A 19,913-nucleotide genomic window follows, 5' to 3' on the forward strand; every position below is an offset into this window, starting at 1 on the left:
TGCTAATGATTGGAGGATTTTGGCGCTTCAATTGAATAATTTACTTTAATGGTTGCTGAATGATGCAGTTTGATCTGGTAAAAATAATATTTATTCAAGTAGTGTGTAAAAATTATTCGGAACACACAAACGTCGAGGTCATAAAACAATTTGAGAGTGAATTTACATAATTGAAATAGAACAATAATACGAAAATGAATGGCTGTTATGGCTACAAAGTCTGTCGTGACGTATTTCTTGAGTAAAAATCTCTCAGTGTACATGCCGCGTCAATTCAGGATGAAACTCCAAGCTTTCGACCACTACCTCCATGGTCGTCGTCAGGGCTAAAACTGACTGACGCATCGAATTACTGGGACTCTGTGATTCGGGAAGCAGTCGAAATTAGACTTAGCGATAGCAACTTTAACAGAGACAACGGCTATGCACTTAGCAGCACCTGGAAGAGTGCATCTGGATAAAGAAAAATTGTAGAGGAAAACTTCCAGCACTTTACCTCCTGATTAAAGGGATGGCACTGCAAGCCTGTGTTTTCTCCCCACCTAACCTCTCCCTATCTCCCTTCTCACCCCCCCCCCCCCCCCCCGAGTCCTTTTGTATTCCCATCCTCTGCCTTCCCCACTCCCTGGCACGTCTGCTCGGAGCCCCCCACCCCTCTTATGAATCCTCATCCTCCATTGGCTCCTTTCCCCCCCTTCACTTTTCCTGTCCTTCCCCCCTTTCTTTCCCGTCATCTGTCCAGTATCCCCCCACCTGCTCTCGGCTGTGGTATGTCATATTTGTGCCAACTTTTTAGTGGAGTGTTTAAGTGAGTGTTCAGTGTTGTGCGTCTTTCCACAGTGTTGCGAACAGAAATCATGCTGTCGCTGGGTGTGCATTTTATATCTCTTGCGAACAGAAACCAGACTGTCGCCGTGTTTTTTAATTGTCTGTCTATTATTTTTCTGCTTCCTATGTATTTTATTAGCATCATCAACCCTGTGTTTTATGTTTTAAGTTCCAGAATTTTCTGCATTTTACCTTTAAGTCGCCGATTTTGTCGCCAATTGTTATTTTTTTTATTATCTTCATCTTTTTAAACCAAATTCTGTAGGCTGTAGAGCGGCGTACTAAGCTGCTACCAGCCCGCCCCCTTCAGGAGGAATCGAAACACAAAAAAGGAAAAAAAACTAGTTTACGACAGTCAGTTTTAGCCCTGACGACGACCATGGAGGTAGTGGTCGAAAGCTTGGAGTTTTATCCTGAATTGACGCAGCATGTACACCGAGAGATTTTTACTCAATAGCTGTTACAGTTGCTGGACAATTACGTTTTGAACTGTGATTGCAAAATTATATAATTACACGAAAAAAGTATGAATTCGAACAGAAGCATAAAACAGTTCAGAGAGTAAAGAAAGAATCATGAAGAAACGTCTCTAAGCGGGTGAGCTCCAATAAGTTAACTTGATTACGAAACGAAACACAATTGGTTACGAAAAGAATCTCCTTTGAAGCAAGACTTAGGTTGCAGAAAAACTTGTTTGAGCCGTTTAGATCAACTTAGGAAGACTAAAAAATAGAAACCAGGAAAGAAATCTTATTCCCTTAATACACTGCGTTTCCCGAAGTCGGGAGTGTGCATTGCAAGCATCGTAACTGTCACTGAGCTGGCTGCCGAACTTTGACCGCTGCTAACTAACTGTTGCTGGGCTGAGCTGATGTGATAAGACTGCGAATGGCAGATCTCAACATCCTCCTGGTTACTCGTCGCAGATGCGCGTAAGTTCAGAGTGAACTTCGAACACTTGGCAGAGGGCGAAAGTCAAGGAAAACACATATGCCCGCAGAGTCCAGAGTAGCCTCACCAAGCAAGTTCGAATCAAACTACCCATATGAATCCCAATACGACACCGAATGCCTCTCTAAATTTTTGGTAGCCTTCCTTCAGAGACCAGAAAGAAACCTGTATAATCTTTTCTAGCCAGTCCCAGAAATGGCCTAAGTGCCCTTCCAGTCAGGGATCTGGAAGTCCGTCCCCTACATCTCATCGTAAAGTTAAAGATGTACCCGCCAATGAGGTGCATGTATAAGTATATGGAAAACATGTGTCGCTCCATTCCCACATACAGACGTTTTTGTCGGAAAATGTGGAAACGTGGTTGGGCTTCACACAGCATTTCCATGCGAAGAGCAAAATTTATAAATTTGCAGACGCACGAGTGGCAGGAGACCATACACAGTGGGATAACAGCAAGTGGACAGTTGAGGACTCCACCGAAAGGTTACTAACAATCAGAAAAATGGTTCAAGTGGCTCTGAGCACTATGCTACTTAACTTCTGAGGTCATCAGTCGCCTATAACTTAGAACTAATTAAACCTAACTAAGCTAAGGACATCACACACATCCATGCCCGAGGCAGGATTGGAACCTGCGACCGTAACGGTCGCTCATCTCCAGACTGTAGCGCCTAGAACCGCACGGCCACTCAGGCCGGCACTAACAAGCAGAGTTCTCACCCCGTTCCACCAATGGTTTCCCGTTCTACTATAGACGACACAAGTTTTCCATTCTGCTGCTCATTGTCTCCGGAGGCTGAACCAGGAGGATAATCCCTGAAAGGCCCGGGTGTCTATCTGTGCGGTCTCCTCGTGTCGGAGCTGCCTTCTGAGTGGCTGACCAATCTTCCAGAGAGTATGAAATTTCCTCCTCTTTTCACCTGAGCGTTCCTGTGGTCAAGACCAATTAATGGGAAAAATTGTTTTAAGAATGAAATGTTAGTTTAAGTACAGAGAGGTGGCTAACCCACATTGCTACAAGTTACTCCTAACCACTCATGTAATCAGCGCGGAATACCGGTGAAAAGTTGAAAAGCAAAAACTGAATCGGAAAGTAAGTGAAGCAAGAGAGTCTCATATGCAAATTCAGTACGTAAATACACTACTGGCCATTAAAATTGCAACACAACTAAGAAATGCACATGATAAACGGGTATTCTTTGGACAAATATATTACAGTAGAACTGACATGTGATTACATTTTCACGCAATTTTCGTGCATAGATCCTGAGAAATCAGTACCCAGTACAACTACCTCTGGCCGTAATAACGGCCTTGATACGCCTGGTCATTCAAATCAGAGCTTGGATGGCGTGTACAGGTACAGCTGCCCATGCGGCTTCAGCACGATACCACAGTTCATCAAGAGTAGTGACTGGCGTATTGTGACGAGCCAGTTGTTCGGCCACCATTGACCAGACATTTTCAATTGGTGGGAGATCTGTAGAATGTGCTAACCAGGGCAGCAGTCGAACATACATACCATCACGCCGGGTGATAGGCCAGTATGGCGATGACGAATACACGCTTCCAATGTGCGCTCACCGCGATGTCGCCAAACACGGATGAGACCATCATGATGCTGCAAACAGAACCTGGATTCATCCAAAAAAATGACGTTTTGCCATTCGTGCAGCAAGGTTCGTCGTTGAGTACACCATCGCAGGCGCTCCTGTCTGTGATGCAGCGTCAAGGGTAACCGCAGCTGATAGTCCATGCTGCTGCAAACGTCGTCGAACTGTAAGTGCAGATGTTTGTTGTCTTGCAAACGTCCCCATCTGTTAGCTTAGGGATCGAAACGTGGCTGCACGATCCGTTACAGACATGCGGATAAGATGCCTGTCATCTCGACTGCTAGTGATACGAGGCCGTTGGGATCGAGCACGGCGTTCCGTATTACCCTCCTGAACCCGCCGATTGCATATTCTGCTAAGAGTCTTTGGATCTCAACAAACGCGAGCAGCAATGTCGTGATACGATAAACTGCAATCGCGATAGGCTACAATCCGACCTTAATCAAAGTCGGAAACGTGATGGTACGCATTTCTCCTCCTTAAACGAGGCATCACAACAACGTTTCACCAGACAACGCCGGTTAACTGCTGTTTGTGTATGAGAAATCGGTTGGAAACTTTCCTCATGTCAGCACGTTGTAGGTGTCGCCACCGGCGCCAACCTTGTGTGAATGCTCTGAAAAGCTAACCATTTGCATATCACAGCATCTTCTTCCTGTCGGTAGAATTTCGCGTCTGTATCACGTCATCTTCGTGGTGTAGCAATGTTAATAGCCAGTAGTGTAGGATAAAATATGAGCAGAAAACCCCGAAAAAGGCGCTGCCTCACACTAGGGCTGTTGTTAAAATATCGACATAAGGTTGTATCGATATTCTTCCCAAAAGGTATCGATATGCTTAGGCGGCATTTATTTCACCGACATATGGATATCGAAACAGCAATATCGAATGCCGAAATTTTTATCTTATATTACACTTCTTTCGCCATTTTGCGCTAAATGTTTAGAATTGTTCTTTTAAAATTGTAGTAGAAAGTAAGTTTACTTTCACTATTTGAAGGAAACATTCTCGCGTCAAGTGGTTTACCGCCCACGAGCTTTTGGCAGAGATTTCCTCTGCCATTTTCAAGTGGATGACTGTCGTGTCGTTGTCATTGCTGTGCTTATGTAGCCGCGCCATCGCTCGTGACGTCACTGGTGCTCGGTCTCGCACCATATACAGTAATCTTTTGGCCGCGCGACTGCCGGGCCCGCTTCAACTCCCTCAACATCGGATCCCACGCTGTACTCAGCTGCAATACACCGGCTCTATTGAAGGTGTTGTCAGGAATTCTAATATCTATGGCCTCGTTAATCAAGCTATCCCAGAAGCCATTAGTCCGTCTAAAGATAAACGTCTCATCGAATGCAATTCGGTGTCCGTTTTCCAGAGCATGTTCTGCTACAGCTGACTTTTCGGGATAGCGCGGACGGTAACACCTTTCATGTTCTATGCGGCGCTGTTCAATAGTGCGAACAGTCTGGCCGACATAGAACTGCCCACATCCAGACAGTATCTTTAAAATTCCTGGCGTTCTGAGGCCTACATCGTCTTTCACAGGGTTTATTAGTTGCCGGATCTTTGCTGGAGGCCTGAAGATTGTGTCTATTTTATGCCTCTTCAGGAGCCGACTAAGCTTCCCTGTTGACACAATCTTCAGGCCTCCGGCAAAGATCCGGCAACTAATAAAATCTGTGAAAGATGAAGGAATTTACAAGATACCGCGTGGATGTGGGCAGTTTTATGTCGATCATACTGTTCGCACTCCCATGGCAGGTGTGGCAGTGCTTAAGGACTCAACAGCGACAACTTTCCCATTCTCCAGAGGAGTAGCACTTACAACACCATTGAAGGAACGATGTTCTCGACGTTGCTATGTCCCATCAAGTGCAACAGCAATGTCCCTGGTTTCACTAACATTTACAGGTTCTTCTACTGCACGTTTCATAGATGCTTCAGACACAACCGTCAAGGCACCTAAAAGTATTTTCATGTACTTGCCGAACCTACTGGGAGGAGGGGAGGAGGTGGAAGGTCCATCAAACCACAAAACTTTTGAGCAACCTTTTTTCCTTTTCCTATTGCACGCATTGCATACACAAACTTCAAATTCACATCATATGAATTATGGACAATGTTCTAAGTCATTTTCGAGGCAGATTCATTGCAGGATCTAGACAGAATAACTAATTTTGACGCTAAACCCATTCTGCTACTTTGTTGTTCAGTTATTTCCAGACAGCCTATGCCATCAGTAAGATGCCCTTATCAACAAAAACAACAAATCCACAACAAACAGCGTCACTCTTAACGCAAAAATTTGAATCACCAGGAGGTGTGCCATGTGGGAGTTTATTCCCTGTAGAACTGATACATGGGTTACTTTAAAGAGTGTGGCTTACTTTGTTTATCAACTAGTTGCCATGGAATTTCTTGATGCGGGGTATAATTGGTATTTATTGCACACTAAAGGATATGTAGTTCCACAAATATATGTAGCACTTGGGTAACAAACATTCAGTAATACGTGAACAAGCTACTTCAGCGAATCAAAAATAAATGCTAGCAAAGATAACCATTTACCCACACTAGAAACCTGCACTGTTGCCAACATATACAATGTATCATACATATAATCGCTGGAAACAGAAAATTCACAGTTTTTTTTCGAAATAATACTGGTTTCTGTAACAGAAAGAAAGGGGGTGTGGTAGCATACGAGACCATAACTTTAAAATTTGGCATATATCGGTCATTTTCCATTTGAAACCCTATAATGTATATATCAATGTAATCAGGAAAGACTATAGAATTTAATAAAGTCATAAAAAATTTCGATTTTTCCACCATTTCTGAGTACCCTTATCCTTAACAGCGCGCCACTCTTGTTGCACAGTGATGTTAGCATGGAACGACGCGTGCAGGTTACTTTTTTTGCAGGCCCTTCGTTTTCAGTGTGTTGGGGATATTATGGTTGGTGACTGAGAACAGTGTCTGAACAACACTGCGTCAGTATTTACTTCATTTACGGACTAAAGATCGTAACTATTAGGAGTAGTTTGTTTTCTGGTTGGTTAGCACCTTCAAGTAAACTTACTCTGAAGCCGTGGGTGTACTAGCTGTGGGCTCAACTCTAGCTGGAGGACTAGCGTACTGCATCTGCGCTTCTCGGCTTCTTTAAACTGTCAGACCTAAAATGGGCAATGAAATCTTAAGAAACCCTCTGCAGTGTAAAATTTCTCATAATCTAGATTCAGTACATTTTAGGCCTGAACGTGAAAAACTTATGAAATTCCTAACTTTCACGCTTGTTACTACCAGCATTTTTTCTGCTTCAGCCAACAAAATGTAAAGGTTTTGTGAATAAATAATTTGATTAAATACTAAGTGATACTGAACAATTTGTTAAGTAGGTAGACAACTTCACTTCAGGTGTTGTGGAAGCTATAAACAGTGGTTCCAGACGATCGCCAGCCTCGAACACTCATTGTGTGGATGGAACGTAAATTATGTTCCTGGAGGTAATCTAATATTGTGTTATGTGATCACCATTCTTTGTTTATGCTAAACCCACTGATGGAGAGATGTACCCTATGTGATCAAAACTATCCGCACACCCCCACAAATACACTTTCTCCATATTAGTTGCATTGTGCTGCCACCTACTGCCAGGTACTCCATATCAGCGACCTCAGCAGTCATTAGACTTCGTGAGAGAGCAGAATGGGGCGCTTCGCGGAACTCACGGACTTCTAATGTGGTCTGGTGATTGGGTGGCACTTGGGTCATACGTCTGTACGCGAGATTTCCACACTCCTAAACATCCCTACTTCCATTGTTTCCGATGTGATAGTGAAGTGGAAACGTGAAGGGACACGTACAGCACAAAAACATACAGGCCGACCTCGTCTGTTGACTGACAGAGACCGCCGACAGTTGAAGAGGGTCGTAATGTGTAATAGGCGGAGATCTATCCAGACCATCACACAGGAATTCCAAACTGCATCAGGATCCACTGCAAGTACTAGACAGTTAGACGGGAGGTGAGAGAACCTGGATTTCGTGGTCGAGCGGCTACTCATAAGCCACACATCACGCCGGTAAATGCCAAACGACGACTCGCTTGGTGTAAGGCGCGTAAACATTGGACGATTGAACAATGGAAAAACGTTGTGTGGAGTGGCGAATCACGGTACAAAATGTGACGATCCGATCGCAGGGTGTTGGGATGGCGAATGCCCGGTGAACATCATCTGCCAGCGTATGTAGTGCCAACAGTAAAATTCGGAGGCGGTGGTGTTATGGTGTGGTCGTGTTTTTCATGGAGGGGGTTTGCACCCCTTGTTGTTTTGTGGCACTATTACAGCACAGGGTTACACTGATGTTTTAAGCATCTTCCAGTTTCCCACTGTTGAAGAGCAATTTGGGGGATGGCGATGCATCTTTCAACACGACCGAGCTCCTGTTCATAATGCACGGCCTATGGCGGAGTGGTTACACGACAATGACATTGTAATGGACTGGCCTGCACAGAGTCCATACCTGAATCCTATAGAACATCTTTGGGATATTTTGGAACGCTGAATTTGTGCCAGGCCTCACCGACCGACATTGATACCTCTCCTCAGTGCAACACTCCGTGAAGAATGTGCTGCCATTCCGCAAGAAACCTACCAGCACCAGACAATGTATGGTTGCGTGAGTGGAAGCTGTCATCAAGGCTAAAGGCGGGCCAACGCCATACTGAACTCCAGCATTACCAATGGAGGGCGCCACGAACTCGTAAGTCATTTTCAGCCAAGTGTCCGGATACTTTTGACGACATAGTGTAGCTGTAATGTTTAACGGTAGATAAACGAAACCCTTTGATTTCACGCCATAAAGTGTTAGGCATGTCCTAAAGAAGTCCAAACACTTGAAGGCTATCATAAAACAGAATACCGCATTAGAGATAGGTCCTGGGAACATCAACCTATCGCTTCAAATAATTAATCTTCACCTCTTGCTTAAATGAAAAGTTGCGCGTCGCGCAAATATAACAAGGAATGAAAAACAGATACTGAGACTAGCAACACCACAGTTGAAATCGCCATGGAAGAACTTGACAAAGTTATTAAGAAGTCGAAAAATGCTGAAGTAATCGTTTTAAACAGTGTAAGAATGAGACAGATTAAACATTCAGACATCACGGGGAGTTCGTTGTGTATATTAATAAATTTGTCCCTTAGCGACGAGGAAACGACTAATAAACGCCATTGATGTTTTCTTACTTTCGCAGCTTACAGTCGAGGTGACAAGCGCCAACGAAGTGCCAGTGCGATAAGGTGTGCAATCTCAGAACACGAGGCAATTAAGCTAGCTAGAAAAAGATTTATCAGCGGACACGGTTCAATTTCCAACACCTGAGTACGATCGAACTAGTTTAAACAATGGTTACCAGCCTAACCTTTATACACATACATACGACTATCAGTTGTGTAGCAACCCGATTACATTACGTTTAGTTCCAAATTTCGACCACTAAACCGGAATATACATCACTATCGGGTCTCCACTTAACTGTCTTCACTTCACTCCCAGCTATAACAACACAATGCCGTAAAAAAATTGAGAAGACAAATGTTCAGAGCAAGTAAGATCCAAAATTCACATGAAACCAAGCACATTAGATCTCACGGAAAAAGTGCTGTCTTCTACGTTCCCAGTTTCCACGTTTCTGAAAAGATACACAGGCGAAATGTCAGCTGAAGAAACTGAGAAATACGCGTGAGTTATCTGTTTTACAATGGCTGAAAATTGGCAGCAAGGTTACTGCCAGCGCAACCACTCTAAACAGTGAGGGGTGGGAGGGGGGGGGGGGGCTGTTGCAAAAAACTGATATTAAAAAATAAAAAAAGTTGTAAACAGAGCTCATATGCAGGAGATTCAAAGGTAACGAGCTGGCAACAGTTTCCAAGAAAAATGCAATCTCGGATCATTTTTTTAGCAGACGTGTCTGGCGCATGGGGGGTGGGGAAGAGCGTGGCGTGTGGAATAGGTGGGGGGGGGGGGGGGGGGGGAGCGGGCTTGCACGATTGCACGGGGCGACTGAATGGACTTCACTCTACCTTCCCCCTCCCCGCCTCCAATACTTCAGAAGAGGAAAATTGTGAATGAACGGAAAATACCGTGAGAAGCGACTAGGTCACGAAATAAATACTCGTAACTCACGAATTGTTTACACAGTGAGCGACCTAAAGTAATAAGATGTTTAAAAAATAAAAACACTGCAGTTAAAGGGAGACGCGTGTTTTATAATTAATAGCACATGATAAGTCAGTGTTTGCAACAAGGGCAGGCGATCTAGCATGTGGTGGGAATCTGGCAAACGCTGATTGGCTCGATGACAGAGTCGTGCAGTTAACTCCGAGGAGATGCCAGCCCTACTGGGCAGGAACGTGGTCCATGTGACTGGCTGTCTATAAGCTCTATGGAACTGCGATAGCACACATGAAAGAGTCTCAAGAATTAACTGTATAGACAATTTGTTGTTTATGTATTTACTGCTTTTTTATTTTTGATCTTTTTTGTCAGTATTTGGTAATAAAGTAATTTAAATTAAATTTCGATGAATGTTTACTGTGCCTCATGTTACGAAAATGTCCTCATAATTTGTAAGTTCCACCAGTAATATACAGTATGAGGCACCTAAGACAGGCTACTTGAATAACTCGGCCACTTTTAATGACAGAACAAAATCTTTCAAACTAAAGCTGCTTAGATTAAAAGGGCAGATTGTGTGACGTTCCTCATTTTTTCGTAGGTGGAAGGGCAGAAAAGTTGTGACAGTCAACTTTGTTCTTTGAAATTGATTGGCATGTTATATTATTAATGTTTTAATAATATGTCTGAAGACACATACAGTTCATTAGGTCGTACAGTAATGATCATTCATCAGATCATAGTGTTGAACTTCTACAAGTCCCTTTGCAAACGTATACAGTGGAATTGGGATGAAATGTACAATAAGTAATTTAATGGCATCAGATAGTGTTGTTGCAATATCTGTTCAAAATGGTGACAATTAGCAGTCATGCATGCTGTAAAACGATTGGATGTGTACAATACTGCACGCTGAATTTCAGACGAGCTGAGAGCAGAACAAGCTTCGTGTAATACGATATTTCATGTCTTCGCGACTGTTTGGAACTTCTCGGTAAGTAGTTCTTTCAATTTACCCCGCGATTAAAAGTGCAGAGGCGTTAGGTCGCGCAAACGCGTAGGCCATTTAGGATTGGAAGATTGACCAGTCCAACTACACTCCTGGAAATTGAAATAAGAACACCGTGAATTCATTGTCCCAGGAAGGGGAAACTTTACTGACACATTCCTGGGGTCAGATACATCACATGATCACACTGACAGAACCACAGGCACATAGACACAGGCAACAGAGCATGCACAATGTCGGCACTAGTACAGTGTATATCCACCTTTCGCAGCAATGCAGGCTGCTATTCTCCCATGGAGACGATCGTAGAGATGCTGGATGTAGTCCTGTGGAACGGCTTGCCATGCCATTTCCACCTGGCGCCTCAGTTGGACCAGCGTTCGTGCTGGACGTGCAGACCGCGTGAGACGACACTTCATCCAGTCCCAAACATGCTCAATGGGGACAGAACCGAGGATCTTGCTGGCCAGGGTTGTTGACTTACACCTTCTAGAGCACGTTGGATGGCACGGGATACATGCGGACGTGCATTGTCCTGTTGGAACAGCAAGTTCCTTGCCGGTCTAGGAATGGTAGAACGATGGGTTCGATGACGGTTTGGATGTACCGTGCACTATTCAGTGTCCCCTCGACGATCACCAGAGGTGTACGGCCAGTGTAGGAGATCGCTCCCCACACCATGATGCCGGGTGTTGGCCCTGTGTGCCTCGGTCGTATGCAGTCCTGATTGTGGCGCTCACCTGCACGGCGCCAAACACGCATACGACCATGATTGGCACCAAGGCAGAAGCGACTCTCATCGCTGAAGACGACACGTCTCCATTCGTCCCTCCTTTCACGGCTGTCGCGACACCACAGGAGGCGGGCTGCACCATGTTGGGGCGTGAGCGGAAGAAGGCCTAACGGTGTGCGGGACCGTAGCCCAGCTTCATGGAGACTGTTGCGAATGGTCCTCGCCGATACCCTAGGAGCAACAGTGTCCCTAATTTGCTGGGAAGTGGCGGTGCGGTCCCCTATGGCACTGCGTAGGATCCTACGGTCTTGGCGTGCATCCGTGCGTCGTTGCGGTCCGGTCCCACGTCGACGGGCACGTGCACCTTCCGCCGACCACTGGCGACAACATCGATGTACTGTGGAGACCTCACGCCCCACGTGTTGAGCAATTCGGCGGTACGTCCACCCGGCCTCCCGCATGCCCACTATACGCCCTCGCTCAAAGTCCGTCAACTGCACATACGGTTCACGTCCACGCTGTCGCGGCATGCTACCAGTGTTAAGGACTGCGATGGAGCTCCGTATGCCACGGCAAACTGGCTGACACTGACGGCGGCGGTGCACAAATGCTGCGCAGCTAGCGCCATTCGACGGCCAACACCGCGGTTCCTGGTGTGTCCGCTGTGCCGTGCGTGTGATCATTGCTTGTACAGCCCTCTCGCAGTGTCCGGAGCAAGTATGGTGGGTCTGACACACCGGTGTCAATGTGTTCCTTTTTCCATTTCCAGGAGTGTATATTGAAGACCGTTGTTCAGAACCCCTGCAATTTTCTGTGCAGATTATCCCTCGTCTTGGTGCCACATGACTTTTCGTATTTCCAGCGGGATGTCTTCTAGTAATAGTGGCAGTCAAGAAGTTAAAATACCTCGCATTATTTTAGTTCCAATCAATAAAACAGGGACCAATAATTCGGTTACTTAGAAGACCGCACCAGTCAAAATACCTCGCATTATTTTAGTTCCCATCAATAAAACAGGACCAATAATTCGGCTACTTAGAAGACCGCACCACGCGTTGACTGACCAAGGTCTTTGTCCGCTCCTCTCAGTCACTGTGAGTGTTCAAGGACCAGTACTCCATGGTGCTAAGGTTAACATGCCAGTGGTGTGTAAATGATGGTTCATCTGTAAATAACATCTCGATCAAGACACGTCATGTGTTTGCAGTTTCCGTAGCGCCTTTTGGCAAAATTGTACCCTTTAACTAAAGTCATCACCGAGGAGCTCCTGATGAAGTAATATGCGGTATGGGTGAAATTTGTTGCAATGTAGTATTTGCAGAATACTTCGTTGACTGTCCACCCGGACATTCGAACTGTCTTGTAGTAACAGGTGGAGTGTATGCTGCAGTTGCCAAGATGGCAACTGCATGTCGCTTGGCGGCTTCTTATTTGATCTGCTTACTTTTTTTATCTTTGTCGACGGTTACCTGGTCCCTGAAATGTTTGTATTATCTTCGCAAAAATAGATCGCGATGGTGTTGAACGCTTAGGATATCTCTCAATATAAAATCACACTGCTGCCCTCATATTTTGACGTCATTCGCCGTAAATAAAAATCTTATCCACTTCCTCGGCTTTTGCATAGAACATTGTGAAGATCTGATAACTTTATGTAGGCATCGTCTACTCGCTACTATAGCAAACCACAGAGTAATGGTCTCCATTCAACAGATAAACACGTGAAACCTGCAGTGAGTGGAATATTGTTTACATTCGATGTAACCTGTACACTAAAGCAGCCACGTCGTATACACACTCTGTGTCGCTGATGCTGCATGGTTAACAGACCCTCATACATACCCAAACATTGTACGTGTCTTCAAAAGCATTGTTAATGGGTAAATAATATAACATGCCAATCCATTTAAAACAACAGAGATGACTATCATTATCTCCTCTAGCCTTCCACCTACAAAAGAATGATGAAAACAATATGTTCCGCCTCAAACTAAGCAGGTTTTTTTTTTTTGAAAATTTTCTTCTTTGAATAAAAGCCTTGAGTTACTTAGGTGGCCTGTCTTTTTAAGTGTTTCACCCTGTACGATTAGGAAAGTTGAGTCACCGCTATGTCGTAGACATGAAAAGCATCAGAACTGGCTTCTTTCTTTCATATGCAGTAAAGCCTAGCGGCTACCCTGTTATTCGGTGTTTAATTTATTTTTGTCATATTCCAGAATTACCAGTTCGCATGTAACAGGGTCTTAATTAACCAGTAACAACAAGCCGTTAGACAATGGATGTGCTAAGATGATAAAGAAGCTCATGCTGTGAAGGACAATGCGTAATCCACCAGTAAGAAAATCTATGCAATCCCTCAAGATACAACTGAAACTTTAACGGAACAACACTCAATAATCGTTAAAATTATAGTGCAAAATAACAACAATTAAAAAGTCAAAACTGATGAGGAGTTTTCAAAAGGCACATAACTGTATGAACATGCTTTATTCGGAACTACCGGTTTCACGCCGATATAGACTATCCTCAGGTTTATCTGCCAGAAATACAAATCACTGTTTGGAATTTTTAAAACTGCAGAAATACGGAACCATAGTGTTGACATTCAACAAGAAGCAATGACGAGCAAGCATTGTGGCCTGACTTTTAACGTGGGTAACTTTCCGAAAGCTGGGACTCCGTAGTTGTCCATATAAATTATGGAAATATAACCATTGTAAGTACTCGTTATTGTTTCTTGATTAATGTCAACATTATGGTTCTATATTGGTATTGTTGTTGTTGTTGTTGTTGTTGTTGTTGTTGTGGTCTTCAGTCCTGAGACTGGTTTCATGCAGCTCTCCATGCTACTCTATCCTGTGCAAGCTTCTTCATCTCCCAGTACCTACTGCAACCTACATCCTTCTGAATCTGTTTAGTTTATTCATCTCTTAGTCTCCCTCTACGATTTTTGCCCTCCAATACTAAATTGGTGATCCCCTGATGCCTCAGAGTATGTCCTACAAACCTATCCCTTCTTCTAGTCAATTTGTGCCACAAACCCCTCTCCTCCTCAATTCTATTCAGTACCTCCTCATTAGTTATGTGATCTGTCCATCTAACCTTCAGCATTCTTCTGTAGCACCACATTTCGAAAGCTTCTATTCTCTTCTTGTCTAAACTATTTATCGTCCACGTTTCACTTCCATGCATGGCTACACTCCACACAAATACTTTCAGAAACGACTTCCTGACACTTAAATCTATATTCGATGTGAACAAATTTCTCTTCTTCAGAAACGCTTTCCTTGCCATTGCCAGTCTACATTTTATATCCTCTCTACTTCGACCATCATCAGTTATTTTGCTCCCCAAATAGCAAAACTCCTTTACTACTCTAAGCGTCTCATTTCCTAATCTAATTCCCTTAGCATCACCCGACTTAATTGACTACATTCCATTACCCTCGTTTTGCTTTTGTTGATGTTCGTCTTATACCCTTCTTTCAAGACACTGTCCATTCCGTTCAGCTGCTCTTCCAAGTCAGTTGCTGTCTCTGGCAGAATTACAATGTCATCGTCGAACCTCAAAGTTTTTTTTTTCTTCTCCATGGATTTTAATTCCTACACCGAACTTTTTTTTGTTTCCTTTAGTCCTTGCTCAATATACAGATTGAATAACGTCGGAGATAGGCTACAACCCTGTCTCACTCCCTTCCCAACCTGAGCTTCCCTTTCATGCCGCTCGACTCTTTATAACTGCCATCTGGTTTCTGTACAAATTGTAAATAGACTTTTGCTCCCTGTATTTTTCCCCTGCCACCCCCGGAATTTGAAAGAGAGTATTCCAGTCAACATTGTCAAAAGCCTTCTCCAAGTCATTTCAAAAATTTCAAACAATAATTCGTATTTTTGACAGATATATCTGATGATGCGTCTATACTGACGTGAAGCCGGCAGCTGCGAATAAAGCACGTTCATACAGCTATGCGCCTTTTGGAAACACCTCATCATTCTTGACTTTTTAATTTTTGTAAATTTTATGATATTTTTAAGGGTTATTGAGTATTGAGTGTTGTTATTGTTACTCATAATGTGTCTGAGCTGTGGTCGCCCTCCTGAGAAAGTTGTTAAGATCTATATAGATGACCTGGGTGACAATCTGAGCAGTTCTCTTCGATTGTTCGCAGATGATGCTGTAATTTACCGTCTAGTAAGGTCATCCGAAGACCAGTATCAGTTACAAAGCGATTTAGAAAAGGTTGCTGCATGGTGTGACAGGTGGCAGTTGACGCTAATTAACTAAAAGTGTGAGGTGATCCACATGAGTTCCAAAAGAAATCCGTTGGAATTCGATTACTCGGTAAATAGTACAATTCGGAAGGCTGTCAATTCAACTAAGTACCTGGGTGTTAAAATTACGAACAACTTCAGTTGGAAAGATCACATAGATAATATTGTGGGGAAGGCGAGCCAAAGGCTGCGTTTCATTGGCAGGACACTTAGAAGATGCAACAAGTCCGCTAAAGAGACAGCTTACACTACACTCGTTTGTCCTCTGTTAGAATATTCCTGCGCGGTGTGGGATCCTTTGGATGGAAGTCATTAAAGCAAAGACGTTTTTCGTCGCGGCGAGATCTATTTACGAAATTTCAGTCACCAACTCTCTCTTCCGAATGCGAAAATATTTTGTTGAGCCCAACCTACATAGGTAGGAATGATCATCAAAATAAAATAAGAAAAATGAGAGCTCGAACAGAAAGGTTTAGGTGTTCGTTTTTCTCGCGCGCTGTTTGGGAGTGGAATGGTAGGCAGATAGTATGATTGTGGTTCGATGAACCCTCTGCCAAGCACTTAAATGTGATTTGCAGAGTAATCATGTAGATGTAGATGTAGAATGCATGGTACTGCTACTAATGTAGCACGGCATTCAGCGATATAAGTGAGTTTCAGTTGATCCCTGCAACGGCCAGCTGATCCGCACTCCATACGAGTGCTAAGTCTCGAGGTTGCAAATCCTTCTGCTGTATTTTCCAGATTGGGAATCCGTATAACCCGGCATACATGGAGCAGTACGACCTGCATCTGAAGGCGCCATTCAGCTTCTGGGGCAGAGTGCAGAGCACCCTGGTGCACCTCTTGATACGCGCCGCTGACTGGTGGATAACGGAAGCCTTCCTCGAGGACAAGGTGCGTGCGGTATTGGGCGGAGACACACCCAGATTGCAGGATGTGCTGCACAACACCAGCCTGGTGCTGGTCAACAGCCACTGGAGCTGGGACCAGCCGCTGCCAGCGGTGCCGGCTCTCGTACAGGTGGGCGGCCTCCACGTCGAGCAACCCCGGGCCCTGCCACAGGTACAGTGCTCCAGTTTCCCTCCCATTTCACTTTTGTATTGATGCTGAGCAGGAGAGGAGTGGGAGAACTGGGCCTATTGCATGCGGTGCACGCTGATGAGCCGAAACATTATGACCATTGTCATAGAGAGCACAGACAGCACAGTAAGCCGGTTGCAAACTTTTTTCCAGAAGTAAAGTTCAAGTATATAAGCTTGATCAATGCTGGAATATTCAGGTCTGTTAATTGGATTCAAGCTTGGCTTATCAAGTGTGGCTCCAGCTGTATCTACACACGTGGAATACAGCCTGGTATTTACAGCTTGTTTTAAGCTATATAATTATTTATCTGAATTTATTGAACCTAATTAATTAAGTAAGTATCAGAATGGAAATGGTGTGGAAAAAATTATCAAGACATGTATGTTTAAATTTTTTATTTTCTAAGTGTTTAAAATTGTTTTATTTTAAAATTTAATTATTCTGAAGCCCCTCCGGCCCCAGCACACAGACCAGAGCAGGATCTAATATCGCTGACTTCTGCCAGTATAATGATCCTGTAACAGGTAAAAGAAAATGTTAGCCATACCTAAACATAAAAAATGTCATTACTATTTGTATTCGCAAAGAAACTTTTCACACTTCACGATTATTCATTCATGGTGTGACACCCGCGAATACTTACAAGTAAACAAATGTAATAGGGCGATATATATAAACAGGCGAGATTTTAAAAAGGTAAAATAACATTAAGTTTTAATTTATTGGTGCCACGTACTAGACAGCTAGTTTAAAATGACCTCTTTTTGCTGAACAACTTATAATACACTCCTGGAAATTGAAATAAGAACACCGTGAATTCATTGTCCCAGGAAGGGGAAACTTTACTGACACATTCCTGGGGTCAGATACATCACATGATCACACTGACAGAACCACAGGCACATAGACACAGGCAACAGAGCATGCACAATGTCGGCACTAGTACAGTGTATATCCACCTTTCGCAGCAATGCAGGCTGCTATTCTCCCATGGAGACGATCGTAGAGATGCTGGATGTAGTCCTGTGGAACGGCTTGCCATGCCATTTCCACCTGGCGCCTCAGTTGGACCAGCGTTCGTGCTGGACGTGCAGACCGCGTGAGACGACGCTTCGTCCAGTCCCAAACATGCTCAATTGGGGACAGATCCGGAGATCTTGCTGGCCAGGGTAGTTGACTTACACCTTCTAGAGCACGTTGGGTGGCACGGGATACATGCGGACGTGCATTGTCCTGTTGGAACAGCAAGTTCCCTTGCCGGTCTAGGAATGGTAGAACGATGGGTTCGATGACGGTTTAGATGTACCGTGCACTATTCAGTGTCCCCTCGACGATCACCAGAGGTGTACGCCCAGTGTAGGAGATCGCTCCCCACACCATGATGCCGGGTGTTGGCCCTGTGTGCCTCGGTCGTATGCAGTCCTGATTATGGCGCTCACCTGCACGGCGCCAAACACGCATACGACCATGATTGGCACCAAGGCAGAAGCGACTCTCATCGCTGAAGACGACACGTCTCCATTCGTCCCTCCATTCACGCCTGTCGCGACACCACAGGAGGCGGACTGCACGATGTTGGGGCGTGAGCGGAAGACGGCCTAACGGTGTGCGGGACCGTAGCCCAGCTTCATGGAGACGGTTGCGAATGGTCCTCGCCGATACCCCAGGAGCAACAGTGTCCCTAATTTGCTGGGAAGTGGCGGTGCGGTCCCCTACGGCACTGCGTAGGATCCTACGGTCTTGGCGTGCATCCGTGCGTCGCTGCGGTCCGGTCCCAGGTCTACGGGCACGTGCACCTTCCGCCGACCACTGGCGACAACATCGATGTACTGTGGAGACCTCACGCCCCACGTGTTGAGCAATTCGGCGGTACGTCCACCCGGCCTCCCTCGCTCAAAGTCCGTCAAATGCACATAAGGTTCACGTCAACGCTGTCGCGGCATGCTACCAGTGTTAAAGACTGCGATGGAGCTCCGTATGCCATGGCAAACTGGCTGACACTGACGGCGGCGGTGCACAAATGCTGCGCAGCTAGCGCCATTCGACGGCCAACACCGCGGTTCCTGGTGTGTCCGCTGTGCCGTGCGTGTGATCATTGCTTGTACAGCCCTCTCGCAGTGTCCGGAGCAAGTATGGTGGGTCTGACACACCGGTGTCAATGTGTTCTTTTTTCCATTTCCAGGAGTGTGTGTATTCTTAGCTGGTAATCCATTTCACTTTCATCCAGGCTCAATTTTTCTATGTAAAAGAATATGATATTTCTTTACGTTACGTAATAATATTTATCATTTGTAATATTAATGTACCACTCGAGAAAAATGCACCAACGTACCTGTAATACACTATATAGCCTCTTCAGACCCGGTGTAGCAGTAAGGCAGGAGACGCCACACACTCACCATACTGTTTTCCAGTATAAAACAAACTTCACAACAGTCAACAATCATTAACGCGTGTCACAAAGGTAAAATGGCCGTAAACCTATCAGTCAGTGTAAGGCTTATAAACGCTTGTGGCGCTTCCCGTGGACGTCTATGGAAGCTATGCTGCGGGTGCATCTGCTGTACAGCCTTCCAGGGAAATTACAGTTTATTTCAGGCTTGGGAAAATTATTTTCATTCAAGCTAAATTTTTACAGCTCGATGTAAACTGTGTAACAGGTTGATTTTTCAATCTTGAATTTTCAACTGAACCTATACTCAATATCCACCTTGAAGTAAGCTTAATTAATTAGTGGGAATAGAAAGTGGCTGGGGCAGGGGGATTGTTTTGGCGTAAACACTTAGCAAATTTTATCTCCGAGGCGTATGTATTCCAAAACTAAAGTCCGTTTGCTCACAAAAAAAGCTCATGGGAAAAGCCTTTATTCACAGCAATATTTTACTGCATATCTACTTCACGTTTCCACGTAATCACCGTTCACACCTATACACTTTCTGTTGAACAGTGTTACAGAAACAACAAAAAAAGCAGGCAAAATTTAAACGAACGCCAAATCCTCAAGATTGGCGATCTTTTACAGAAGCTCGAAATTTAGCGCGGACTTTAGTGCGAGATGCTTATAACAGTTTGCACAACGAAACTTTGTTTCGTAACCGGGCAGGAAATCCAAAGAGACTCTGGTCGTATCGGCAAGACACAATCAATGCCTTCTCTGCGCTATTACAATGGAAATACTATCGATGACAGTCTGTGAAAGTAGAGTTACTAAACACAAAAAAGCACTCCGTCTTCAGGCCACG

At 44.6% G+C, this 19,913-nt stretch overlaps 1 protein-coding gene across 1 annotated transcript in view; it reads left to right on the top strand.

Annotated features, from left to right (window-relative positions):
* Nucleotides 1–19,913, top strand: part of LOC126272390 (UDP-glucosyltransferase 2-like) — an 89,736-nt gene that overhangs the window by 51,102 nt on the left and 18,721 nt on the right. Inside the window, exon 5 of the mRNA XM_049975213.1 lies at nucleotides 16,330–16,650. Within this exon, the coding sequence (XP_049831170.1) occupies nucleotides 16,330–16,650 (321 nt within the window). The remainder of the gene's footprint in view (nucleotides 1–16,329; nucleotides 16,651–19,913) is intronic.

Source organism: Schistocerca gregaria, chromosome 5 (genome assembly GCF_023897955.1).
Source record: "Schistocerca gregaria isolate iqSchGreg1 chromosome 5, iqSchGreg1.2, whole genome shotgun sequence".
Taxonomy (NCBI): domain Eukaryota; kingdom Metazoa; phylum Arthropoda; class Insecta; order Orthoptera; family Acrididae; genus Schistocerca; species Schistocerca gregaria.